At 46.5% G+C, this 21,654-nt stretch overlaps 1 protein-coding gene across 8 annotated transcripts; it reads right to left on the bottom strand.

Annotated features, from left to right (window-relative positions):
• Nucleotides 1-117: 117 nt before the first annotated feature.
• Nucleotides 118-21,513, bottom strand: CG3638 (uncharacterized protein). 8 transcript variants are annotated; one of them, NM_166874.3, is made up of 11 exons: nucleotides 21,274-21,513; nucleotides 18,632-19,108; nucleotides 11,675-11,722; nucleotides 10,934-11,111; nucleotides 10,263-10,357; nucleotides 8,765-8,992; nucleotides 8,452-8,703; nucleotides 8,265-8,383; nucleotides 7,917-8,189; nucleotides 7,314-7,841; nucleotides 118-6,424 (listed from the first exon to the last, which is right to left on the bottom strand). In NM_166874.3, exons 2-11 carry the CDS (start codon nucleotides 18,740-18,742, stop codon nucleotides 6,289-6,291), a joined length of 1,968 nt encoding a protein of 655 aa, NP_726722.1. In that variant the 5' UTR covers nucleotides 18,743-19,108; nucleotides 21,274-21,513; the 3' UTR covers nucleotides 118-6,288. The 8 variants fall into 6 exon arrangements, with proteins under 8 accessions (NP_726722.1, NP_726721.1, NP_569897.4 ...); NM_130541.4 differs by lacking the exon at nucleotides 11,675-11,722 and having other exon boundaries at nucleotides 1,912-6,424; nucleotides 7,578-7,841; nucleotides 18,632-19,105; NM_166872.3 differs by lacking the exons at nucleotides 11,675-11,722; nucleotides 21,274-21,513 and adding an exon at nucleotides 19,583-19,882 and having other exon boundaries at nucleotides 2,778-6,424.
• Nucleotides 21,514-21,654: the final 141 nt, after the last annotated feature.

The following is a 21,654-nucleotide window of genomic DNA, read 5'->3' on the forward strand; positions in this document are numbered from 1 at the left end:
CGAAAATGGCTAACGCTAGTGTGCAAGCACTGTTAGGAATGCCTATCGATACCTATCGCATTTGAGTTTGAGTCAAAATCATTTTTAAAAATTGTGCAATAAAACGACCGTTACTTTCTGTATATTAATCAATTGTTATGCAATTTATTTATACGCTATGTAAATATAATTTGTTCACAACTGTTATATAATTATTTAGCATTTTCTTTCTTTAATGTTTTCTTTGCTTTGTTTTGATTTTAAAGCGGCTGCTCAACAATTTTCCGACTTCGATTCGCGCCCATTGATCGATCTCAATCCACATTCGGCACTCTAAAAATCACACATTTGGATGATTTCTAAGTGGGTCGCCTGTTTTGCTCGTATCTGGGATCTGGGGGTCTTTCTTTTGTGATTGTAGTACAACTACTTGGCGCGATTTGGTGAATCTTGCCCCGTTTTGCCCCATTTGTTGGCTTTTAGAAATGTTAACAAATTTACAGACTTATATTGTTATTACAATAATTGTGTATTTATATATATGTATATTAGTGGATTTATTTATATATGTATAGATGCATTATATAATATGCACTGAAAAGTGTCAACAGGATTGGGAGCTCTTCACGCGATTCGCTGTGGAATTTGTGGGCGGGAAATGGGAAACGGAAATGGCAGTTAAAAGAGGAAAACCGGAAGGAAATATCATCTTGCCTTAACCTTAGGTAAAAACCGATTTCTCTAAAATTTTTCTTACTTTCTCGTTTACTATTCACGTTTATAATCGTATCTGCTCGCTATCCGTCTACTCCCTACTCCCTTTAATATCATTTAATAGATGGATTTTGCGGTTTTTGTCAGTTAAAGTACGAAAAAGTGCGCTAGTTTTCCCCTCCTTCACTGGCTAAAACGTGAAAAGTCTTTGCTTGGTTTTTACTGTGTGTTACACACGTTTCGTGTTTAATTGCATTTGATTTAATGTTATTTAATAATTTTCGTTTGCTTTAGAATTTAAATGCTATAAGTAAATACCTGCCTGCCTGCCGCCTGCGTGCCTTCCTGCAATTATTTGTTTGGTATTCTCCCACTGATTCCTAATAATTCGTCTGGTTTTCGGTTTTAAAATCTATTTTGGCCTTATCGCTTAGAATCAACTACACTACACTACAGTGAAACAGTTTTGCTTTTCGGATTAAAAACAAAAAAAAAAAATTGTTTAAGTGTAATGGCTAACATCGAGCACACACACACACACACCAACATTCACGCTGCAACTACTACTTAGTGAATAGAATTGGGTAGGTCGTAAGTATATTTATATACAGAACAGGAGAACAGGACTTGCAACAGTTTTCTTAAAGTGTTCTTACATATCTTCAACTAACTTTTTCCGTCGAGTGTTAACTTTCGCTAATACATATATTACTTGTGCAAACTACAATGGGTGGTGGTGGGTGGAACGTATGGAGCGAGAGCTAGATAGACAGAGAGCTAGAGAGCGAACGAGACGGAGGATCGGAGAGTGTTTTTCGTGGCCTTTTGTGTGTGCGTGCTGCAATTTTTCAACATGGTTGAATTGGTATTTCGCCTTGTTTTATTTGCATCTGCACAGCAGAGAGAGTAAATGTGAGTTTTAACTTGTTGCTTGCTTTATTTTCCCTAATTTGCTGTTTGTTTTTGTTTGCTTGTGTGCCCAGCCTTGGTCGAAATAATAGTGTGGCCTTGCTGCACTGAGCAGCACCGGAAATATAAGCTAATTTCCAATAGGGTCGATCAAATGAAGTACACTATTTCTACGTTTTTCATTTAAAATTGAGTTTGAAATACGCCTTTTTGAGTACATATGTATGTATAAAATTGAAGATACAAATATCTCACGACCATACAACCCTTCGAATACATTCGTAAAACATAACTAAAGTTATACATTTTATAATTACAATAAAATTTTATTCAATTTTCCAATCTCTAATGGCACTACAATTATTTCTTCCACAACTGATCCGTGTCTTCTATTTTGTGTGGTATAACTATGTTAGTTTTGTATAAAATGTTTGTGTGTTTTCCGCTGTGCCAACAACTTTGGTGAGTTGTTCCTTTATTTTGTGTTTTAGTTTGTCTGTGTTTTGGGTATTTGCAATTCGTTTAATGTATATATGTATGTATATATATATTTGCATGTTATATAGTTGTATATAAAAAGAGCATTTCGTTAATTTAACGCCTAATAAGGGTTTCCTCCTTTTGGTTTCTCCTTTTAAATGCAGTTATTGACCTGAACATTGTTTGTGGTTGTTGTAGATTAATTTATATTCCTTATGCTTTCTCTATAATAAACATGTAGGTATTTTATGTATTTTTATGTGTAAATGTTTTTTTGTTCATTATTTTGCTTTACTGAATCCCTTTTAAAATAGTCGAACAACTTGGTATGGCTTCTTTTCGTTTTTTCGTTATCGTTTTCCTTTATATTGCTTGAGTTAAGAATTTTTCCTTTCTTGTTGGCTTTTGCTTGTTTTAATTGTGTAACTTTTTAATGAATATTATGTTTTCTTTTGTGAAATTTGTTTCGTTAACGTTTTTTCTTGTTCTTTTCATTTGTGCAGTGTTGCTTCTGGTTCTTCATTCTTGGTTTTTTGTTTTTTAGATTTCTGACGTCACAAAAATTTTACGTATATGTTGCTGTGGTTGTTGTTGTTGGTTCTCGCAACGGATTCTCAAACAAAAAAAAAAAACAGCATAAATCGCTTATACAAAAAAAAGGTGAATAAATTAAAAATAACACACACACTCCATTTAAAAATTAAAGGTCCTCAAACAGCGAAAAGCCGAGACAAAGACGGACTTAGATTCCCGGGAATATTTGAACGAAAACTCGTTTGGAAATGTTCAGGAGCACCTAGTCATCTTTCGCCGACTGTGTCTTCGCTTTTCCACCGTTTTGGTTATTATTTTTGGGGTCGAGGCTTACAAATTGCCGTAAATAAATAGTTTTGCGCTTAGAACTAAATTCCACTTAACTTAGGCTTTTTAAAATATACACGTATGAATAGTGGTCACAAAAAAGTATTCGTTACGGTTAATCGTAGTTTTCTACTATTTATATAACAATAGGCAACAACACAGGGCAGAGAACTGTTGTAGGTTGGGTGTACATGGCTGTATGCACAGCAGCGGTCAAGGCAATAGCACAATAAGACAGACTCGAAGAGAAGCGTGGTTCAGAATTCCAAGCAATTATCATTAGATAAGGGTTTGTAAATATTGCTTGTGATAAATGGCATTTAGGGAATGCCAAATGGCATATGGCCATATGAAATGTTGCACTATAAAACAATTTTAAAATTCAAAAATAAAGAAGTGACTACAATGCGCTTTTGTTTCGACCGCTACCTTCGACACTGCAGCCCCTTTCAAGCAGCTTTTACAACTTGAATCAATCAGAAGAGGTCGGTTTTTTTACAATACAATCTGGGTGTACATATATACTTGTATATATACATGTGTGTGTGAGTCGTTTTCGCACGCAAGTGAAAGGGAGAGGACGCTGGTAGACATGGACAGAGATAGAGATAGACATAGAGTAAGACGCGACTTAGGCTAAACATAAAAACAAGCTGGGATCTCCGGATACCAATGATTCCTACAATGGCGCCGCTCCTTTTGCTCAACTGGGGGTTCACCTTCTCGTAATCGCTGTAGAATCCGCCACGTTAGCTTTCCATTTACCTCTCAACGCGTCCGCCGCCGGGAGCTGCCGTTTCTGGTGTCCTGGCGCGGATTGGACAATTCTTATGACGTCTCTAAAAATCATACCTTAAAGGTCTTCTCGCGTCGCTCCCGCTGTTGCTGTTGTTGCTGCTGCTGTTGCTGCTGATCCCGCGCATGGTGATCCCGCTGGTGCTGGTGACTGCTGCTCCTGTGACCAGTAGTTCCATTGGCTGGCTGCAGCATGGAGCTCATGGAGCCGGCGCTGCAGAGCGCTGAGGAGTTGACCTCTTCGCAGGCATAGCTGGCAATGCGGTGATCGCTCCGCGACCGCTCGCGATCGTGGCTGCGGTGGTGATCCTGACTGACAATCGGTGCACCTGCTCCTCCGTTTCTCTTGCTCGGAGCCGCCTGCTGCTGCGATCTTCGGTTGCCCAAACGCTTCAGTTCATAGTCCCTGGCATCGGCCACATCGAAAGTGGCTGCTCTTTGCTGACCTTGCTTGCCGTGCTTAGAGGCAGAGCTAGTAGCTACCGCTCCTCCACCCGTCGGACCGCCAGTTCCTCCTGCAACCGCATGCATTTCATAGGCCTGGGGGTAGAACTCATCATACTCGTGCTCCTCACACAGATTGGCGTTGCAGGGCGCCTGCTGCTCCCGCTCTAGGTTGCGCTCCCTCTCCCGCTGGCGATGCTTCTTGGGTGGCAGGGGAACAGGCGCCTGGTTCTGCGATTGCGTCTGGTTTTGGGTGTGGGTCTGAGTTTGTGTAGCCGCCGCCGCGTGCAGCGATGTGGACGATGCGCCTCGGCGCACCACATCCACACCGCCGCCGCAGCAGGCGCACTCCTACAACTCCGTCACCGAGTACAGATCGCTCTGGTTGCTGATGGCGGCTCCTCCGCCAGTAACTCCTCCGCTGCCAGTAGATACGCGTTCTCCCCGTTTCAGGGATCTGTAAAACAGCGCCTGCTGTTGCTGCTGCTGCTGTTCCAGCATTAGCTGTTGCTGCTGCTTCGATGAGAAGTTGTTGTTGTGCTGCCTTTGATAAAAGGCCTGCTGCTGCTGCTGCTGATGGTAGCTGCTGTCATAGGAGTGTTGCTTCTTCATGTTGCTGCTGGTTATCAGATGGCTGGGATACTGTTGCTGCTGTTCTATGTAGCTGCGTGCATTGTCCAAGGTCTCAGCCCTCCGCGGACGCTCCCGCTCCCGTTCTCGCTCCCTGTCGCGCTCCTGCTGCTGCTGCTGCTGTTGTTGTTGTTGTCTCAAGCTGGCTGACTTGGGCGGCAAGGTTTGCATATGATTGGCATTGCTGCTGTCGATGGCTCCACCGCGATTGCTGTTTTTGTGCCGGTTCTTGGGCGGGAGCGTTGGTGGCTGCTGCGGCGAGGAGATGGCAGCCGGCTGCAATTTCTGGGTTTGAGGACGCTGCAGCGAGCGGTACTGCCCCAAGCTGGCGGCGCAAAGCGGCTGAGCGGAGATCTTTGACTGTTGTTGATTGGTGGGAATCTCGGGCAACGGTTGGTTCACAATGGAGGCGGGATTTAGCGAACGCTGCTGCGCACGCGGTGCCGCTGTGGGCAGCACCTCACTGCTCTCGATGCTGTAGACAGCCGAAGCGGGTAGAATGTGGGTGGTCGGTGGATGCAACTCCCTTTGATGCTGCTGCTGCTGCTGTTGCTGCAGCTCCCGCTCGCGCTGCTGCTGGAGGGTGAGCAGCTGCTGTTGCTGCTGCTGTTGCTGCTGCTGCTGCAGGGCCAACAGTTGCTGCTGTTGTTGCTGCTCCTTGGCATACGAGCTGCCCACGCCCGTGGTGCCGGGAATTTCCGTAAACGTATTGACTATCTTTGGTTTGGGTGGAGGCGGAGGCGCCGGTTGCGGCGGAGCGGGAGGCACCATCTGCTGTTGTTGGAGTTGCAGCTGTTGCTGCTGAAGCTGCTGCTGCAGTTGCTGTTGCTGCTGTTGTTGTTGCTGCTGCAGCTGTTGTTGCTGCTGCTGCTGCTGCTGCTGGAGGAGGAACTCCTGAGGAATGCAGTCCGGCTGCTGGCAATAATCCTTCGAAACGGTGGCTATCGACGGCGTCTTGGCGCTCCTCAAGTTTGGCGAATGGACAGCTGGGGCGGCGGCGGGCGAGGGCGTGGCATTGACGGCAGACACACCCTTGAGCGAGCCACCATAGCGACCAACATGCCGCAAGGTGGCACACTTGTTGGCACCTCCGGCGACGGACATAATATTTAAATTATTATTCTGACCCCTCACCGCTTTGGGGCCAATGCTTATGTACTTGGGGTCGAAACGATTGAAGCTGTTGTTGGTCACATCCCTAGGATCGCGATCGTCCACCATGTCGCCGTCCAGTCCGTTGCCCGTGGAGCGGCAAATGCCCGCATTGGAGGTTTGAACGGAGAGCACGGACCGAATGGAGCTGCCCGTCGAGCGGGGCAGGGTGGCCGACGCAAAGATGTTCTTCAGCGTGCTCTGGCTTTGGTTCTGATTGATGAGGTTGCTCTGCTGCTGGTGCTGCTGGAGCTGCAAGTTCTGCTGCTGCTGCTGTGCTGTGTTGCTGCTACTGCCTGCATGGGAACTGCAGGCAAGCGAATCTCAGTAGAAGTCGTTGGACTCGAGCGTTTTACACTGCTTGCTGAGCGTCGCGTACTTTCCATTGTTGGGTCCTGGCAAATACGTCGCCGATTGCTGGTGGTGCGATGGAAGGCGTCCTAGCGTGTGGTGTCCTGACCTGAAAGTCGAAGTGTTTATTTTAGTGCTCGGCCAATTTCAGTTGAGAAGGAGAGGTGGGTGATTTAGTTGAATTTAGTTAGCCTTTCATTATGAACGTAATGTTTGCTTTAACGGAGATGCTGGTCTACAACTGTTGGAATATTTAAGGAAGTCCTACGATTTCAATCAAAGATGACTGTACTGCACTAAGTCGCCTTAAAAAGGAACCTCTAGGTTAAAGAAAATCTGTTTCTAACTTTTTTGGCAACTTATATATATATATTATATATAAGTTATATTATGCCGAAACAAGCAGATTCTATTAGTATTTTTAATTGACATCTGCAGTGGTTAGTAAGGCGAATATGTTGGTTTTAGGTCTTTGTTAACAGTGAAATCCCGCTTTGAGATCTGTATGTAGGTTGGGTCTGTGCTAGTGTCTTTGTGTTTTTTTTGTAGTGCGAGTGCTGGTGTTCATTGTCGGTGTTCACATGCAGGTGCAGCACGACGAAAGGATCAGCGAAACAGCTAATAAACCAAAACAAAGGCCAAACAAAAACGAAGGTAAATAAAACTATAAGCAAACACGACTAACAAGGTCTCAACTAGAAGCGTAAATCAAAGGATATGTAGTCGATCGTCTATTGATCGACTACGAGGAACCCGCTGCCCATATTCATGCTTTTTTTTTTTTTTTTTTTTTGCCTCAAAACATAACAAAACATTTTCTGACCGGACAAAGAAAGTGTCTTATGCTACGTTAACTAGGATAGCTAATGAATCTTGATCAGCGAGTTGTAAAATAGGAAACGGAAAGGTACAAACGCATAAGGGAAAAGAAAGGAGGGGGATTCGGAAGTCGAGCGGTTGGGGAATATCAACAAATCAAATGAAATTAAAGTTCATGCCTTGTGCCATGCACCAAATCGTAGACAGGCGGCGGCGACGGTGATCGCTGGCCACTGCTGACCACGCCCACCGCCGCTGCTACCGCCCCCGCCGCAGGGTTAGTTCTATGCTGTGTGTTGTTGTAGTGGTTGTTGCTGTGGCTGTAGTGGTTGCTGTACAGGTGGTTGTTGTGTTGTTGGTGGCTGTTGTGGTAACTGGTGGTGCCGTTGTTGTAAGTAGCGGTGGATGAGGTGTGGCTTGATTGAGATGAAGGTGATGCCAACCCTTGTCTCAGGCCCGCCGATCCGTTGCGGTACGGCCCCACGCCATTGTGTCCATTGGCGCCAACGCCTCCGCCAGCCCCTGCGCCTCCCCCAGATCCCGGCAAGGTACCCGAACCGCCGCCCGACGACGCCTGCTGGTGGTGGAGCAACGTCCTGTTGATCGTCCCCGTGCTGAGCGGAGCTGTGGGCGAGATGCTCGCGCTCGGCGCGTTTGAGGCGGGAAATAGTGGCGCTGTCTCCGATTTGTCCGCGTCCAGCGTAGGCCTTTAAAAATAGATACACAAATTTACAATAAGAAGGCCATCTCGATGGGGCAGATTGCCACGCAAGCCATCATACCGCTTGGTCAGATAGATCCAGGCGTGAGAATCGGCATACACGAGGATCGTCAGCAGGAAGGAGGTCAGCAGACCAGCCACCATCATCAGACTGAGTCCCAGTAGCCCGCCGCCGCAAAGTCCGCGCAGTGCCTCCTCGTAGTGCATGTCGATCGTGCGGCGGTCCAATGTGGCCGACAGTGTCGTCAGGTTGCGCAGGGTGATCTCTAGATCGTTGTCCATGGCGTTCAAAGTGCGCTGGATGTCGATGTGTGGATATGTCTCCTGACTCATGCTGCAATAAATGAATTTGTTTAAGTTTAGTTCCTAGTTTCCCAAAGCACTCCAATCAAACGATTTCACTACTCACCGCTGCATATGCTCCACACTTTCCCTGGCCCGATCCACCAGGTCCCGGGATTCGTTTAGCCGCAGGATAAAGCGATTGCGCGGTGTGCCGCAGTTTAGAAAATCAACATAGGGACTTCTCTGAGGATGGCAGACGAGATGATAGCACTTAGTATACGTTTTAGAGGAAAGCATGTATCAATACCCACCATGCCCACCTGACGGCACATATAGTCGTGGGGCCGCATACAGAAATCTCCGGCAGCCACACTGGAGGCCAAATAAACGCCAGCTAGCAGCCAGCAGATGATGATGCAGAACAGACCCGAGACGCTGAAGAAGATCAGGGTGCAACGGGATCGCCTCGCCACGCCGATCACCAACACCGTACAGAGCAGCAGGAGCACAGTGAGAAAGGCCAGGGTGGCTGGCCAGCGAATGGATTCGTAGAACTCACCGAGCTAAAAGAGATCAATGTTAGTTAGTTCGGAGGCATTTGCGACTAGGAGGACACTGGCTCACCTGCAGTAATCCCATTAGCGAGGTGTCGTTCTCGCTGCCCTTGGCCTTCATAAAGTAGTGAACCATGCTGTCCAGCGAGGCCACCGCCCGCGAGGTGTTCTCCGTGACCAAGCGCGACGTCTCAATAAGCAGCATGACCACCGTCTGGTTATAATGAGGCTTCTCCACCAGCTGCTCCACCTTATGCCCAGCCATTCGCGTCTCCAGGTCGTGCTTGATGCTCTCCGTCTGAAAGTGAGCAAATCATTATTTTCGTACCAGTTGTATACAAATGACACCACCACTTTTTGGTTCATTTATTTTATTTAAAATTTAAAACATATGAAGCAAGGTAAAACTATCAAATATTCCCATTCCCGATTCGCACAGGCAACTCGAGTTCAGCCTCCAAAAAGGGAAAAGCAGTTCAAAAGTTAATGACCAAATACTGGTGGATTGGAGGCGAAAAAGGGGACCCTTCCGCTTCGTCCTGTGCTTTTCCACATGTCCTTTGCCCCTGTTTCTCAGTCTGGCACAAAGGACGCCAGAAGAAAAGGGAAAGAGGCAGAAATAGTTTCTATCGTAATACTTTGGCTTCCGCACTTGGCTGGGCGTTCATTGGGGGTCGGGATTCCAGGGATGTATGGCTCCACACACGCACGTCGCCAGCTGCAGCCACGCCCCCTCTGTTAAGAGTAACCACCCACCCGCCCCGTTCGACCACCGTCCTTTGTGCCGGGGATAATTAATAGCGTTTTACTCAAGAGTCGAGCAATGCCAGCCATCTGTTTGCCCCGCTTTTCTGGGAGAATCTCTGCTACGACGACGTCGTCGTCGTCGTCGTCGTCTACCTTTGACTCACCTTCCTCCCCTGCCCCACTTCAACCACCCAACCCCCAGCCACCCCAACCCTTAACCTTTTGGCTTATCGGCTCGTTTGCCCCGCCCACTCGGTCTCCTTCCCCGTCTCTCTGTGTGTGTGTGTGTGTGTGTGCTGACAAAGTTTGTGAATAGCAAAGGCAAGAGCAGAAGCAAGAGCAAATGCAAAAGCTTTGGCCAGGACGACAGGAGGACACTTCCCCTTGTCCCATGTCCCATAGTCGCCTAGTCCCCTAGTCAGCCCCATTACCCATCCAGCGCGCACCGTGCTGTCCCACGTGGCCACGTAACTGTCAGCACAGCAGCCAGCTTTTAGGTTGATTATAATGAACAAGAATGAGCCAAATGGGCGGCTGCTTCGAATGGAATAGGAATAGGAATAGAAATGGGATAGGGAACGGGAACTGGAGTGCGAATAGCGGGCGCAGAAGTTCATGCAGCCACGTTGAACTGAGAAAGGCATAGCCGTAGCCACTGGGCGTAACTTAGCCCAGTAAAAGACTCCACTTCAGACTTGCAATTCATATATAAAAAAGAAGGCAGCTCTGCAGTGCAGTTTGCTGGCCTAACTTGCCATCTTAATTAGTAAAAAAAAAAAGAGAAACAGCTCCTTCCTCGCAAATTTATGAACCACACTTACCTGTCGTTTCAGGGTGAGCACCAGACCCTCGACGCTCTTCCCGGATCCAAAGGCCTGCAGAAGCCCATTATGGAAATCATCGTTGCCGTACAAGCCTGCAAATGGAGCATGAATCGAAAAGCGGACATCAGTCAAGGAGACAGATTAGTATTGCAGAGAGATGCGTCGATGGGCAGCCAAAAGATGCCAGAGATCAGGAGGGCATCAAAGATCAGGGCAAGATCAGCGCGGTGCAGGTCAGTGATGTAACGCGAGCCGCGGCACACATTTCGCCACTCCGATTCAATTAAGTGCTCTGTGCGCGGCTCTGCGCCTAATTAAATTATTATTTCATCGTTTGTGTCGCCGCCAGCCAAGCCACATCCACATCCACATTCCCACTTCCAGCGCGGTCGGATGACGCATGGTCCTCCAGTTTTGGCTCCACTTCTTTGCGCTCCGCGACTTTGCATACGTGACCAGCCAGTGTACTCCGCTCCATTGGCGATAAGTTACGTTTTGGCTAATTGCCAATTGCCCACCGACTACAGTAGCGACTACCGACCACCGACAACCAACTGCCGCCAACACGCGATGCAACCGCAAAGGGATGCATGCGAACGTGCCTTGGCAAATGCAACTGCTGCGGTTCAATGCCCTTCGCCACGGCGATTCGGGGAAGCAGGACTCACCTAATCCGATGGCGGCGCAGGTCATCAGCGTAATGATGACCAAGGAGCAGCTCTGGCAGCGCTGGGCGCTCGGCTTCCTCTGGCGGCGATCGCAGCATCTGGTCAGCAGGTAGAGCAGCAGGCCCAGTAGGGAGCCGATCAGCAGACCAGCGGGAATGGATGCCAGGATGACCAGACTCTGTAAAAGTGCAAAAGGAAATGGAATGGTTTAGCTTAATAATCTTTAGTCTAAGTTCAGCAATCCTCCACCTGATTCTACCAAACAGTTCCAACACATATGCATGGGTGTACAATTCGCAGTGACAGCAGCATTGCACTGAAAGTTACGATTGCACCAGAATTGTTTGTTCGGTTTCAATTAAAATTGATTTGATTGATATTGACATTGATTTTGTTGAACAGAATTCGATTGAACTATTTGTATAATGTGAAGGTGAAGTCCCAATCGAGAGAGAAAGAGTACATACATACACATATATATATTAGGATGGAACTGGATACTTTGGGATACTCGACGTTATTAATCAAATATCATAGCACATCATATGAATGAAGCTGCAGAGGAGTTGGCTATTATTGAATGAATCAACAAAGTCGTGTGCCATTTTTAATTAGAATGTATGCTAGTCATTCGGCAGACAGTTGTGTGAACATAACTCTCTATATAAAAATCAGTTTTGGTGAACTCCCATGTTCAAGGCTCTTTGCGCTGGACATTGGAGAAACTTTTAATTGAATAACTTGCAACTCGATGCCTTTTTGTTGGCACTGCAATTTGTTGTTAGTTGGCTTCATGGTCGAGTGTCCTTTGCAAGGATAATTTCTTTTTTGCTCGGCTCCGTTACCGAAATTAAATTGAGTTGGCCAATGTAGAGACACACAACACACAGGACACAGGACCTGGACCTTCCTTACCATCCTATGGCCACAAAAAATGCCTTGACTGGGCGGTAATTTCGTTGCCTGTCATTAAAAAAGGACGTTGTGTGCGATGTGTACTGCAGGCTTTGGGTTACCCGTCCACGATAGGATATTGGATATTTCGGATTCGAACGAATGGCAAATGAGTCAGGCCACTTGAAACGTACATTCCAGTCGGTTTGAGTACTATAGAAGAGTCAAGTTCCAGTTACACGATTCACGATTTCAGACTAAGCTCAGTGGCTTAGTGGGGTATACTTCATTGGGAGCAAGTGAAAGACTCCATGAAGTTTATTTAAATGACAGTTCCTGGGGAACCAAAGCTTCTACTGCCAATAAAAACCGGATAATCAATGCTGGCCAGTCATAGTTCGAGCATACATATATGCAGCAATTCCCAGCCGTCAATCAGTTTTCAATAGCAATAGCAATCGCAATCGGAATTGGAATTGGAACCGACACCGGACGCACCACCATCCATCCCCCAACCCATTCCGACATGGAACATCCTCTCGAGCGCACTTTTCTCCTTTGCCTTCCTTGGCTGCGAGGCGTATTTATTATTTATTGCACTTGTGTCATGTAAATAATCATTAAAACTAGTTACAGTTGCCGTCGTCGTCGTCGTCGTTGTTATTGTAGTCTTGTAGCCTCGGCACACTTACTTGTCCTCCTCGCAGTTGAATGACCCTCGAGAAATGGCCCACCCACCCATCGCCACCTTTCTTCCTTTCTTCACTACGCACCGAAAAAAAGGCCCAGCTAAGGAGTTATTTGTCTTGGAAATTCACTTGCGTAAGGGTTTAAGATCTCTTACAGCAAAACTAAATATTGGTGTGTGAATAAATCTTGTCATATGCATTCAGACTTGCGGCCTTGCTTACTCTCCTTCCCAATTTCCCGGGCCATGCAATCTGCCAAGTGGAGCGAACATTTTGCTAACAAGCGACAAACTAAACTACCCCCAGTACCAGCCCCATTTGTATCCATCCCCCCCTCTACGAGTCCCCCACCCCTCGCGGCGCTAAAAATGGCAAAAATTACGCGCTGCCTTCGATGCTGCTCAAATTGAATTAAGTCAGAGCAAATTGCCAGCACAAATAACCTTGAAGCTCTTGAAGTTGCCCCTCTGTAAGCCGAAAACGCCACCAGTGGTATCTAGTAAATGGGCGCCCCCTCGCCAGTCCACATCCTTCGTTTAATTGAGTATTTCCCTAGTGCTCGTGAGTGTGAGTGCGAAAGTTATCCATGGGAAGTGTGAATATTGCCACGAAAGAGGTGAAAAAAGCTAGAGGAGAGCGGGTAGTCGGGTGGATTCGATGAGGGGCTAATTGATTCCCATGTTTATTCACATGAATATCTAGCGCGATGCAAATATCGTAACAATTAACACTGCGAGGTATTCAAAGCAATGGAAACGCGACGGAAGATTCAATATGAACATATGAGCTCAAGTCGTATCGGCGCGTTTGGGGATTCCGAAATAGGAACCAAAAACTTTCCACATCAACGGCTGCGGAACGCGATTCCCGGAACTTGAAAAAATAAACTCCAAGCTTTGTATTGTATATAGATATGATAACAAACCATGGTTTCCAAGAATGAATCACCTAAGGATATGATTCAGAAGCTATGATACCATGATGGCATGGCTGTATGGTATCTACATATATCTCGAGTAGTTTACATGCAAAGAAAAAGAGTTCGGTTTCTTGAAAGTGGAACCAAGCTATTTGCCTTCCGATGTAAACTTTCAAATCGGGATTCGGTTAATGGGGGTTTTTTCCACAGCGCATATCAGAAATACGTTTATAAGTAAATTATTGGTCGATTTTTCCGGGCTGTGATCGAGTTTTCTCTTTGCGTGGGTGAGACTAGTTTTGGTTTACCGACACCCCCTCCCCATCGTAGAATGTTCGATGATAAAAAACCAGTTTTCCAAGCCCAATTCCAACCAACATCCTGCCCTCCCCTCCACCCCCCCACCAACCACTTTGACGACCAAGAAGCGCCCCTTTTGAATAGAGACAAACAGTTATAATAAATGCATAAATATAAAGCGATAGCGTCGTTTCCGCTCTGTCACCGATCCACGGTTGCCGCCTCTTCTTCTATCCGCATGCACCGCCCTTTTCCAACATCACATGCAGAAGATAAGGAAGGGCCATTGGGGCATACAACCCGAGATTGCTGGAGGACCCGTCAAGGTTAGGCTCGATTTAGTAGAGATAAGTAAAATGGCATTGCGCCCGGCTCCCGCTCAAATCAATCACAAACAATATCGTTTCTTTTTTTTTTTTTTTTTTTTTAAATACAAATATTTAAATATGATTATTCCGAACTTTTCTTCGAGTGCGTCATGGGGACACACACACACACAAACACACATACAATGAATGAACTCGACACAGACCAAATATAAAACCCAGAACCACGAAGAAATGCGAGTCGCTTGAGTCGCGAGTTCGCTCACTTCCCCCCATCGGCAAACACGAAACCTATTGAATGAAAGCCAGGAAATTGGAGGAAGGGGGGAAGAAGTGTGTTGTCCGCCGTCGTCGACGTGGCATAATTTCGTATGCTAATGCAGCAGCGCTCCATGATGAATTTCCAATGTGCAGATCGTTCTGGGCCCCTTGATCGTGATGATCAGCTAGTTCAAGCTCATTAACACGGATGAAATCAGCAGCCAGCAGCCGTGTGGCAAAGTCGCGTGCTGGCCCATTCACATGGGGGGGTTCAAGAATCTGGCCTTGTATACCAGAAATACGAGATGCCCACGCAAAACCAATCTTACAGACAGGCAGACAGACAGACAAAGGGAGCAGAAGAAAGGGGCTCGGATAATTCCCGAATAGCAGCATGCAAAGACACACAATCGAGTAGATTTCTCTGCTAGGGCGGTGTAGGTGGGTGGATATATACATATATTTATATATATATATGGCCAGATGAAGGGGAGTGGACATGAAAACAAAGGGAATGAACTTGAACTTTGTTTACTCTAAGGCAGAGTAAAATTCGTTTAATGCAGCCAACTAAATAAATGTGCATAGAATGGCGTCACTTTCTTATGTCATATTGCAAAGAAAGCTTCGAATTACACACGACAGTACACCAATATGATCTCAGATCACAGTGGTACAACGATTTTTGGTAATTTCGAATTGAAAAACACATGGCATCACCAGATAACTCTAGAAGATGTGGGTGGCTAATTTCAAATCGAATTCCATACGGAAATCGAACTTGTTTTGACTTGGGTGGTCCCAGCCTCTCGATGAATCTTTGGGTCAGCATCTTGAGCTTCTTCGATGGATGGACAAACAAAGTCGGTCCGAGTCGGTCTGAAAAGCAAATAAACAGCGGAAACAAGAAGAGCAGAGACGTGAGAAGCCACTGCAGTTTGGAGACACACCACGCTGCAAGATCCACTCCAGCAGTTGTTGTTTCGAGCCCTGTCAGTTCATCTAAATCCCATACAGAGCCGAGTGCAGCAACTTTATGACGAGTCGTAAAAGAGGAATAAAGAAAACAAGCGAAAGATACAGATACAAAACAATCTGTAAAGTGGGCACACACATCTGGCTAATGTGAGGGCAGCTGTCTGTCAGTCAGCCCCGAAGTGGAAGTAGAAATCGGAATCGGAATCGGAATCGGAATGGAAATGAAAATGGAAATCACAGTCTGAATCCGAACATGAATCTGAGTCAGCCCGGTCCTTTTCCTCGGTTGCTTTTGTTATTCCAACAGCAGAAGGATGCAGAAGGGCAAGGGATTGGTCCGCAGGAGTAGCAGACAGATTGCAGTTGCCATAGCCCGCAACGAAAGTCCCAGGCGTTGTGAAAGTGTTGACGCAGGCACAAAAGGTTGACAATCCGCCCGATATATTCAAAATGCGTATCCGTACGTATGTGCCTATGTACGTACAAGCAATCTGCATAAAATGCATGCCATACATACATATATACATATATAGAGCAATCTCTGAACCGAGCGGAGTCGCCATGAATACAGGCTGGGAAGGCTGGGAAGATTAAGGAGGCCTGTGTGTGTTCTTTGTCATTTGCAAAATGGAAAAGCCAAGAGCTTTGGCCAAGCTTTTGCAACTATGATTATTATGGCTCTGGCAAAATATAAAGAAATACGGGAATTCGAATATTCTTCACTCCACTCTTCTTTTCATTGTTGGTTTTCAGTTTTCAATCCATAAGCATGCGGTTAATAAGTATAGGCTTGTTTTCCGCTTTGTTCGAGCGTACGGAACACAGTCCATCCATCCGTACTCGTTCTCCAGGCCGCGTTTAATTTTAACCCAATCTATGAATTCATCTGCCCATCTGATGCGGGCACATCTCCCTGTAGTTCCCTTCCCACCCAGAAGGGCGCTGCCCGCACTGCCATAAAATACATAGACACTTATAGCGGTGGGGTTGTGCCTTGTCTGTTGTCATCATCCGCGTTCATATATATACGTCCACGTCCGCGACCAGTTGAAGGTTGAACTAATCATCGCCATCGTCATCGTTATAATCTGTGCGACGAGTGGATTGACTGCGATTGCACGGGATGGGTCTGTGGTGATGCGTGGATAAGGACGAGCCGCGATGCTGCTCAAGGACCCGCCGCCCTCGAGTGTTTATCGCATCCCAAAGTAGTCCGAAGTGATGTAAGTCTTCCCCGCTCCCGCCCGCCCCTCAGCTATTGCTATGCTCGCTGGGGCCAAAGGCTACAGCCGGAGCTCAAAGCACTGTCCCGCCAATTAGCCATCCATTGCCGACCCACACTGAAAAAAATCCGATAAATAAAGCATACAGCGGACATACTTACTACTACTATTTTTAGCAGAGTTGCAAATCTTCGATAATGGTTTGAAATACAAAAACATATAGACCTTTTGCAGGCCCGAGAAGTGTATCGGTTTCTTTTTTTTTTCAAGTATACGGATGACTTTTGCTGACGCGCGTAAAATTTACGCCCCAAGCCCGGACCTCCTCTGTCATCCCCCCCCCCCCCACATACACACACACACACACAACCGCCCACCCCATGGCAATCGTGGGGAGCAGTAGTGCAGCCTGACCTACATACATCCACGTCCACATTTACGTCCAACTGCAACAGCACAAATCCGAAAAAGAAAAACCGAAGCCATGGCTTCGCCAGCTGACCTGAATTTTCGCACGCACACGATTTTCGCGCTGGAAGCCGGCTTTTCCCAGCATCGGGAAAACGGAATGGAGAATGAAGAAATCAACTAATTTTAATCAAATTTTCACGCTGCGATTTGAGCAAAGATCTCTCCTGGGCGTGAAGAGGGTAGTCGAACGGAGTGGCCCGGGACAGGAGCTCGCAATTTGCATATGTTGATTGCGAAGCCGGCTAAAAGGGCGTCGTCCTGCCTTGCCCCGCCCCCCCGTTAAAAAATAGTACGTAATGCGGTGAGGATACAAAGCAGATAAGAAGGAGAAGCACGAGGAGGAGGAGGAGAAGGAGAAGGATGCGGATGATGATCGGCTGGTCTGGCAAAGAAACAAAGGAAGAATAGGGGGAATAACAAGGGAACAAGGCCGAAAAGGAAGCCGGAAGTGTGCAGCTGCCGCTCGCCCTACCCCCTCCAGTTCCCTTCCAACCGTTCCGTGTCGTTCTCACACCACAACCCACACCACCACCCCCACCTCATCCTCTTTGCATGGCCAGAGGCACATGGAGCGCACATGGCAGGAACGAATCGGAAGCGAAACCAGCTAGAGTCGCTCTTTAACAACAGAGCAGAACAGAAACAGAAATCGGGTCTCTCTCGCACGAGAGCGGAAAAACAAAATCGGGAGACTGCACTGCGAAACGACTGGCAATGGGCCGACTAGAGGCGGGGCAAAACGAACGAGCAAGAATAGGAATAGGAAGAGCGGTGGAAATTGAAATTTATCCACGCGCTTTTCTCGCCTTTGTATATTGTGTCTCGTCTCGTGTATCCTGCGCTCGATTCCTCATGTCCTAGTCCCATGCAACTGCAAGCGGAACAAACCCCGAGGGCAGGTAAAAACGCCTGGTTTTTAAAGCAAAGGAGGCAATTGAAAGGGGGAAGCCCAGGGAGAGGCAACAAAGGGCACAGTATAGCAAACGCACCCACACACGCACCAAATTCCCAAATAGACACGGCGGTACGGGAATCCGAATCTCGAGTGGATATGCTCGAGTTCCGCTTAAGTGGTACTTGCGACTGGGATTGGTGTCGCAGGCGCAGGAGGAGCCGATTGCAAGTAGTGCCCACACAATAATATGCAGTCGGGGGTACAAACTATGGAATCTCATATGGGGTACTTGGCATTTGTTTACAACTACGAGCAGAGTAGCAGAGTGGGAATGCCTTTGGAGTGGCGCTTGTGTTTATCAATTAGGATCGAGTAGCCAGCTGCATTCCCAATAGCACTAATTTATTGCAGTGTAGGCACATATTAAATGAGTGGTTTTCCGACTTTGCCACATATGAATCATTTACCTACCCCGCCTCTTAACCCAAATGGCTTTCTACTTCTATGCCCAAAGTAACCGTTATGGGCAGTTTCCAACCGCTAAAGGAAAAGATACAATCCATATGCCCTAGTGGTCAAACGCAGAGTTACGTTCGGTCGAAAGGAAAGAGATCTCTGAATCGAATCGAGATCTTTGCCATTCGAACTGTGTGTCTGGATCGAAATGGTGTCAACAGAGTGGGAAATCGCGGCGGTAAGGAACTGTTCCTGAGCATTGGAAACGGACTGGACGGGTACTCACCTCGAGGTAAACATCACTGTCCGGATTAAAGGTGTCGTTAACCCGACGGAATGTGTAATTCACGTGCGGAATCGAGTGCAGGATTTTGACGAGAATGCTCGGCTGTTCCATTTTTGTTGCTATATGTTGATGTGCTTAGTTGTTGTTGTTGGTGCAGTTGCAGTTTCAGTTGTAGTGGTGCGGCTGCCTCGAAACACACACACACATATACACTCGCGTTGCCACAAAGGAATATAAATGTGCTCTCTCTTTAATTTGTTGCTGCTGCTGCTGCTGGCGAAGCTGTTGTCGTTCTTGTTGTTGTTGCTGCTGAGGGGGAGGGTTCTCTTGGTGGGAGTTTCTCTAAGTGTGGTATTGTGTCTGTCAGTGAGCGTGCGTGCGTGTGGGTGTGTGTATGTGTGTGCGTCTGCCAGCGAAGGACGTCGCTGCTTCTGACGTCACAGAACGCTGCCGCCGCTGAGAAAGAGAGAGCCGCTGCTGTAAGAGAGAACAAGGACCGTTAACAAGAGCGTTTGCGAGAGCGTGTGTGCGGGGGAGAGTCCTGCCGAAAAAACAGGAAAAAAAACAACAAAAACAGAAACAACAACGCATGCTCTCACTCCCTTTCTCTCTGTGTTTTAAGCGCGTCCTGCCCGTTGCTCTAAATTTTCACTTTCACTTTTCACCCAAACAAAATATATAAGAAAATTCGTCAAATCGAAAAAAATATGCACACACAGTAAACAGCGCTGCAATTTGCAGCCTTTGATTAAAAAAAATATATATGGTATACTACTAAGTAGTATGCTCCCAAGTCACGCGGCTTACATTCGGCACATTTGATTCAAGCCAATTGCATTCGCCAGATTTTTAGAATTTTTTGATTGGATTTTCACTGCAAGACACCGCGATCGGGGTTTTAGCTCGATTTAGTAGCCGTAAGTCGGGCGTTCAGGGCGTTTTTTCATTTACCGTTTCGTTTCAAGCCGCGACCCGTTTCGTTTCCGATTCGTTCCGATTCGCAACCTCCTCCTGCTTTTCTACTCCTTCCCCAACTTCTACCGTCTGAGGTGCTTAGGAAATATATCAGAACATCATCCTGATAAACGGGGCTTCCCCTGCCGCAATCCGGTTAGATGCAACGGATATATGTTTCCAGCCCGGCGATTGCGGAAACGAAACCTCTGCCTCTGTCGAGTTGAAAATTATTCGAGATTCGGATTCGATTCGGTCCTGCGATGACAACCGTCGCGCGGTTCAGAGTGCAATAACAAAAAGAGCACGATTCGCGGTTGCTTAAATAGACTTTTCTGACAGCGACAGAGCCGCCACGGAAGAGAGTAGCGGAGAGAGAGAGAGAGCGTAGGGAGAGCACAGTTGCGTCAACTCAGTTTTAACATGCAATGCATTAACTTTTGATAGGCGAGGGATTCGTTATATTCTAGCTAATATTCAGTTCAACATATCTAAGAGGAATTTGTGCAGCTCATGGTAAAATTATTAATATAATACTAGAATTTATATTTATATTTAATTTCGATTTTCAACTGTAATAGGCATGTCTTGCTCTCCTACAAATTGCCATCACTAACAAAGAAGGGACCTGCGCCGCTCATTCTGCTCAGAGAGAAAAGAGTGGCTTACGAACAAGGTGATGGCGACTTCTGGATACCCTGCACATAATGTAGAATGTATTTAGAAGAAACATGTCCACGGACAACTAACGGCTATCATGCGATGCAATTACTTTGCTCTGGAAGAAAGCAGAAATATATATATGATAAATCAGCAGTGGCTTTCGTATGCATACGCCGTTGCATTGGATGGAAGGGTATTCTCTACTCTGGATAATGGGGAATGAAAAGAACACGATAAAGAGGAGGCGCAAATGGACAGTTGTAGAATAGATACGGAGTCCGAGAAGTAAACAAGCTGAAGGAAAAGCTATCGATAACGATATCGCACTCACTTGCACCCAACTCCAAAATCAACTTCCAAAGTGCAACTGCAAGCTGGTTTTCGACTCGAAGCTCTTTCTGCTGATTTTTCAGTTTTAAATGTGTGCCAGTTGCCTTCCTCTTTTGTGTTTTTTTTTCATTCTCTGCTTCCATCAAAGTCAAGCAAAACGAGTTTGCCAGTGGAGTGGAGACAAACACAATGGCGACAGCAACTAACAAGAATAACCACTAAATGGTGGGTCACCGGGGGGGTGGAGCATTAGATATTCAGCTCTATGATGCGCTATTAAAATTACATTTAGCAACAACCTGTATTGCTAGTGAATGCGTGTCTGAATAAACGGGAGCTTAGCTCTAGAATCTAGCCAATCTTGACTGCTTCTTCTGTTAGAATGGCTTTAATTTATATAATTTCAACCGCACACTGGCAGATTCACTGGGTACGTTGCCCCTTTTATTGGACATTTGTTCAATAGCGCCGACTTGCTTCTCGGTCGCTTTTTTGTAGCATTAATGATAAAAGACAAACAAGCATACTCGCTTATCAATGCGTGGGGGTGGGGGTGGTTGTGTGTGGGTTAAAAAATCGAGTGGCTGTAAAAGGAGTACCAAACTCAAACTTGCTTCGCCGCAAGACTTTTTATTTAAAACAAAAAATAGGTAAACAACATAACGGCATACAGAGAAAACACACACTGCACTCACACACACACACGAAGAACGAGTGCTTCGAAGGTTTTCGTTTTCGATGCCTTGCACGACGCCGTCAATTCGCTTTGAAGCCCTCGCACAGCTCGAATCTTTAGTCCCCGATCCACCGCACAAATCGGTTCGGCTTTACATGTTCATTCGCACAAGAACTTCTGGGCCTAAAACACGAGAACAACGAAAACACGGGGAAAAAACGCAGTTCTGCTAGAGCTGGAAATAAAATCGATGCCTATCGAATACTATCGATGATGGCAGAGAGGTGGCAAAAATCGAATACTTGTCCATGTACACCTGCAGCCCTGATTCGTTTCTCGGCAAAGTGCTTAGCCGCTGCTCGAACCAAAAAATGCACTATGCAAAATTTTGAGCACCAAT

The sequence above is a fragment of the Drosophila melanogaster genome, chromosome X (genome assembly GCF_000001215.4).
Source record: "Drosophila melanogaster chromosome X".
Classification (NCBI taxonomy): domain Eukaryota; kingdom Metazoa; phylum Arthropoda; class Insecta; order Diptera; family Drosophilidae; genus Drosophila; species Drosophila melanogaster.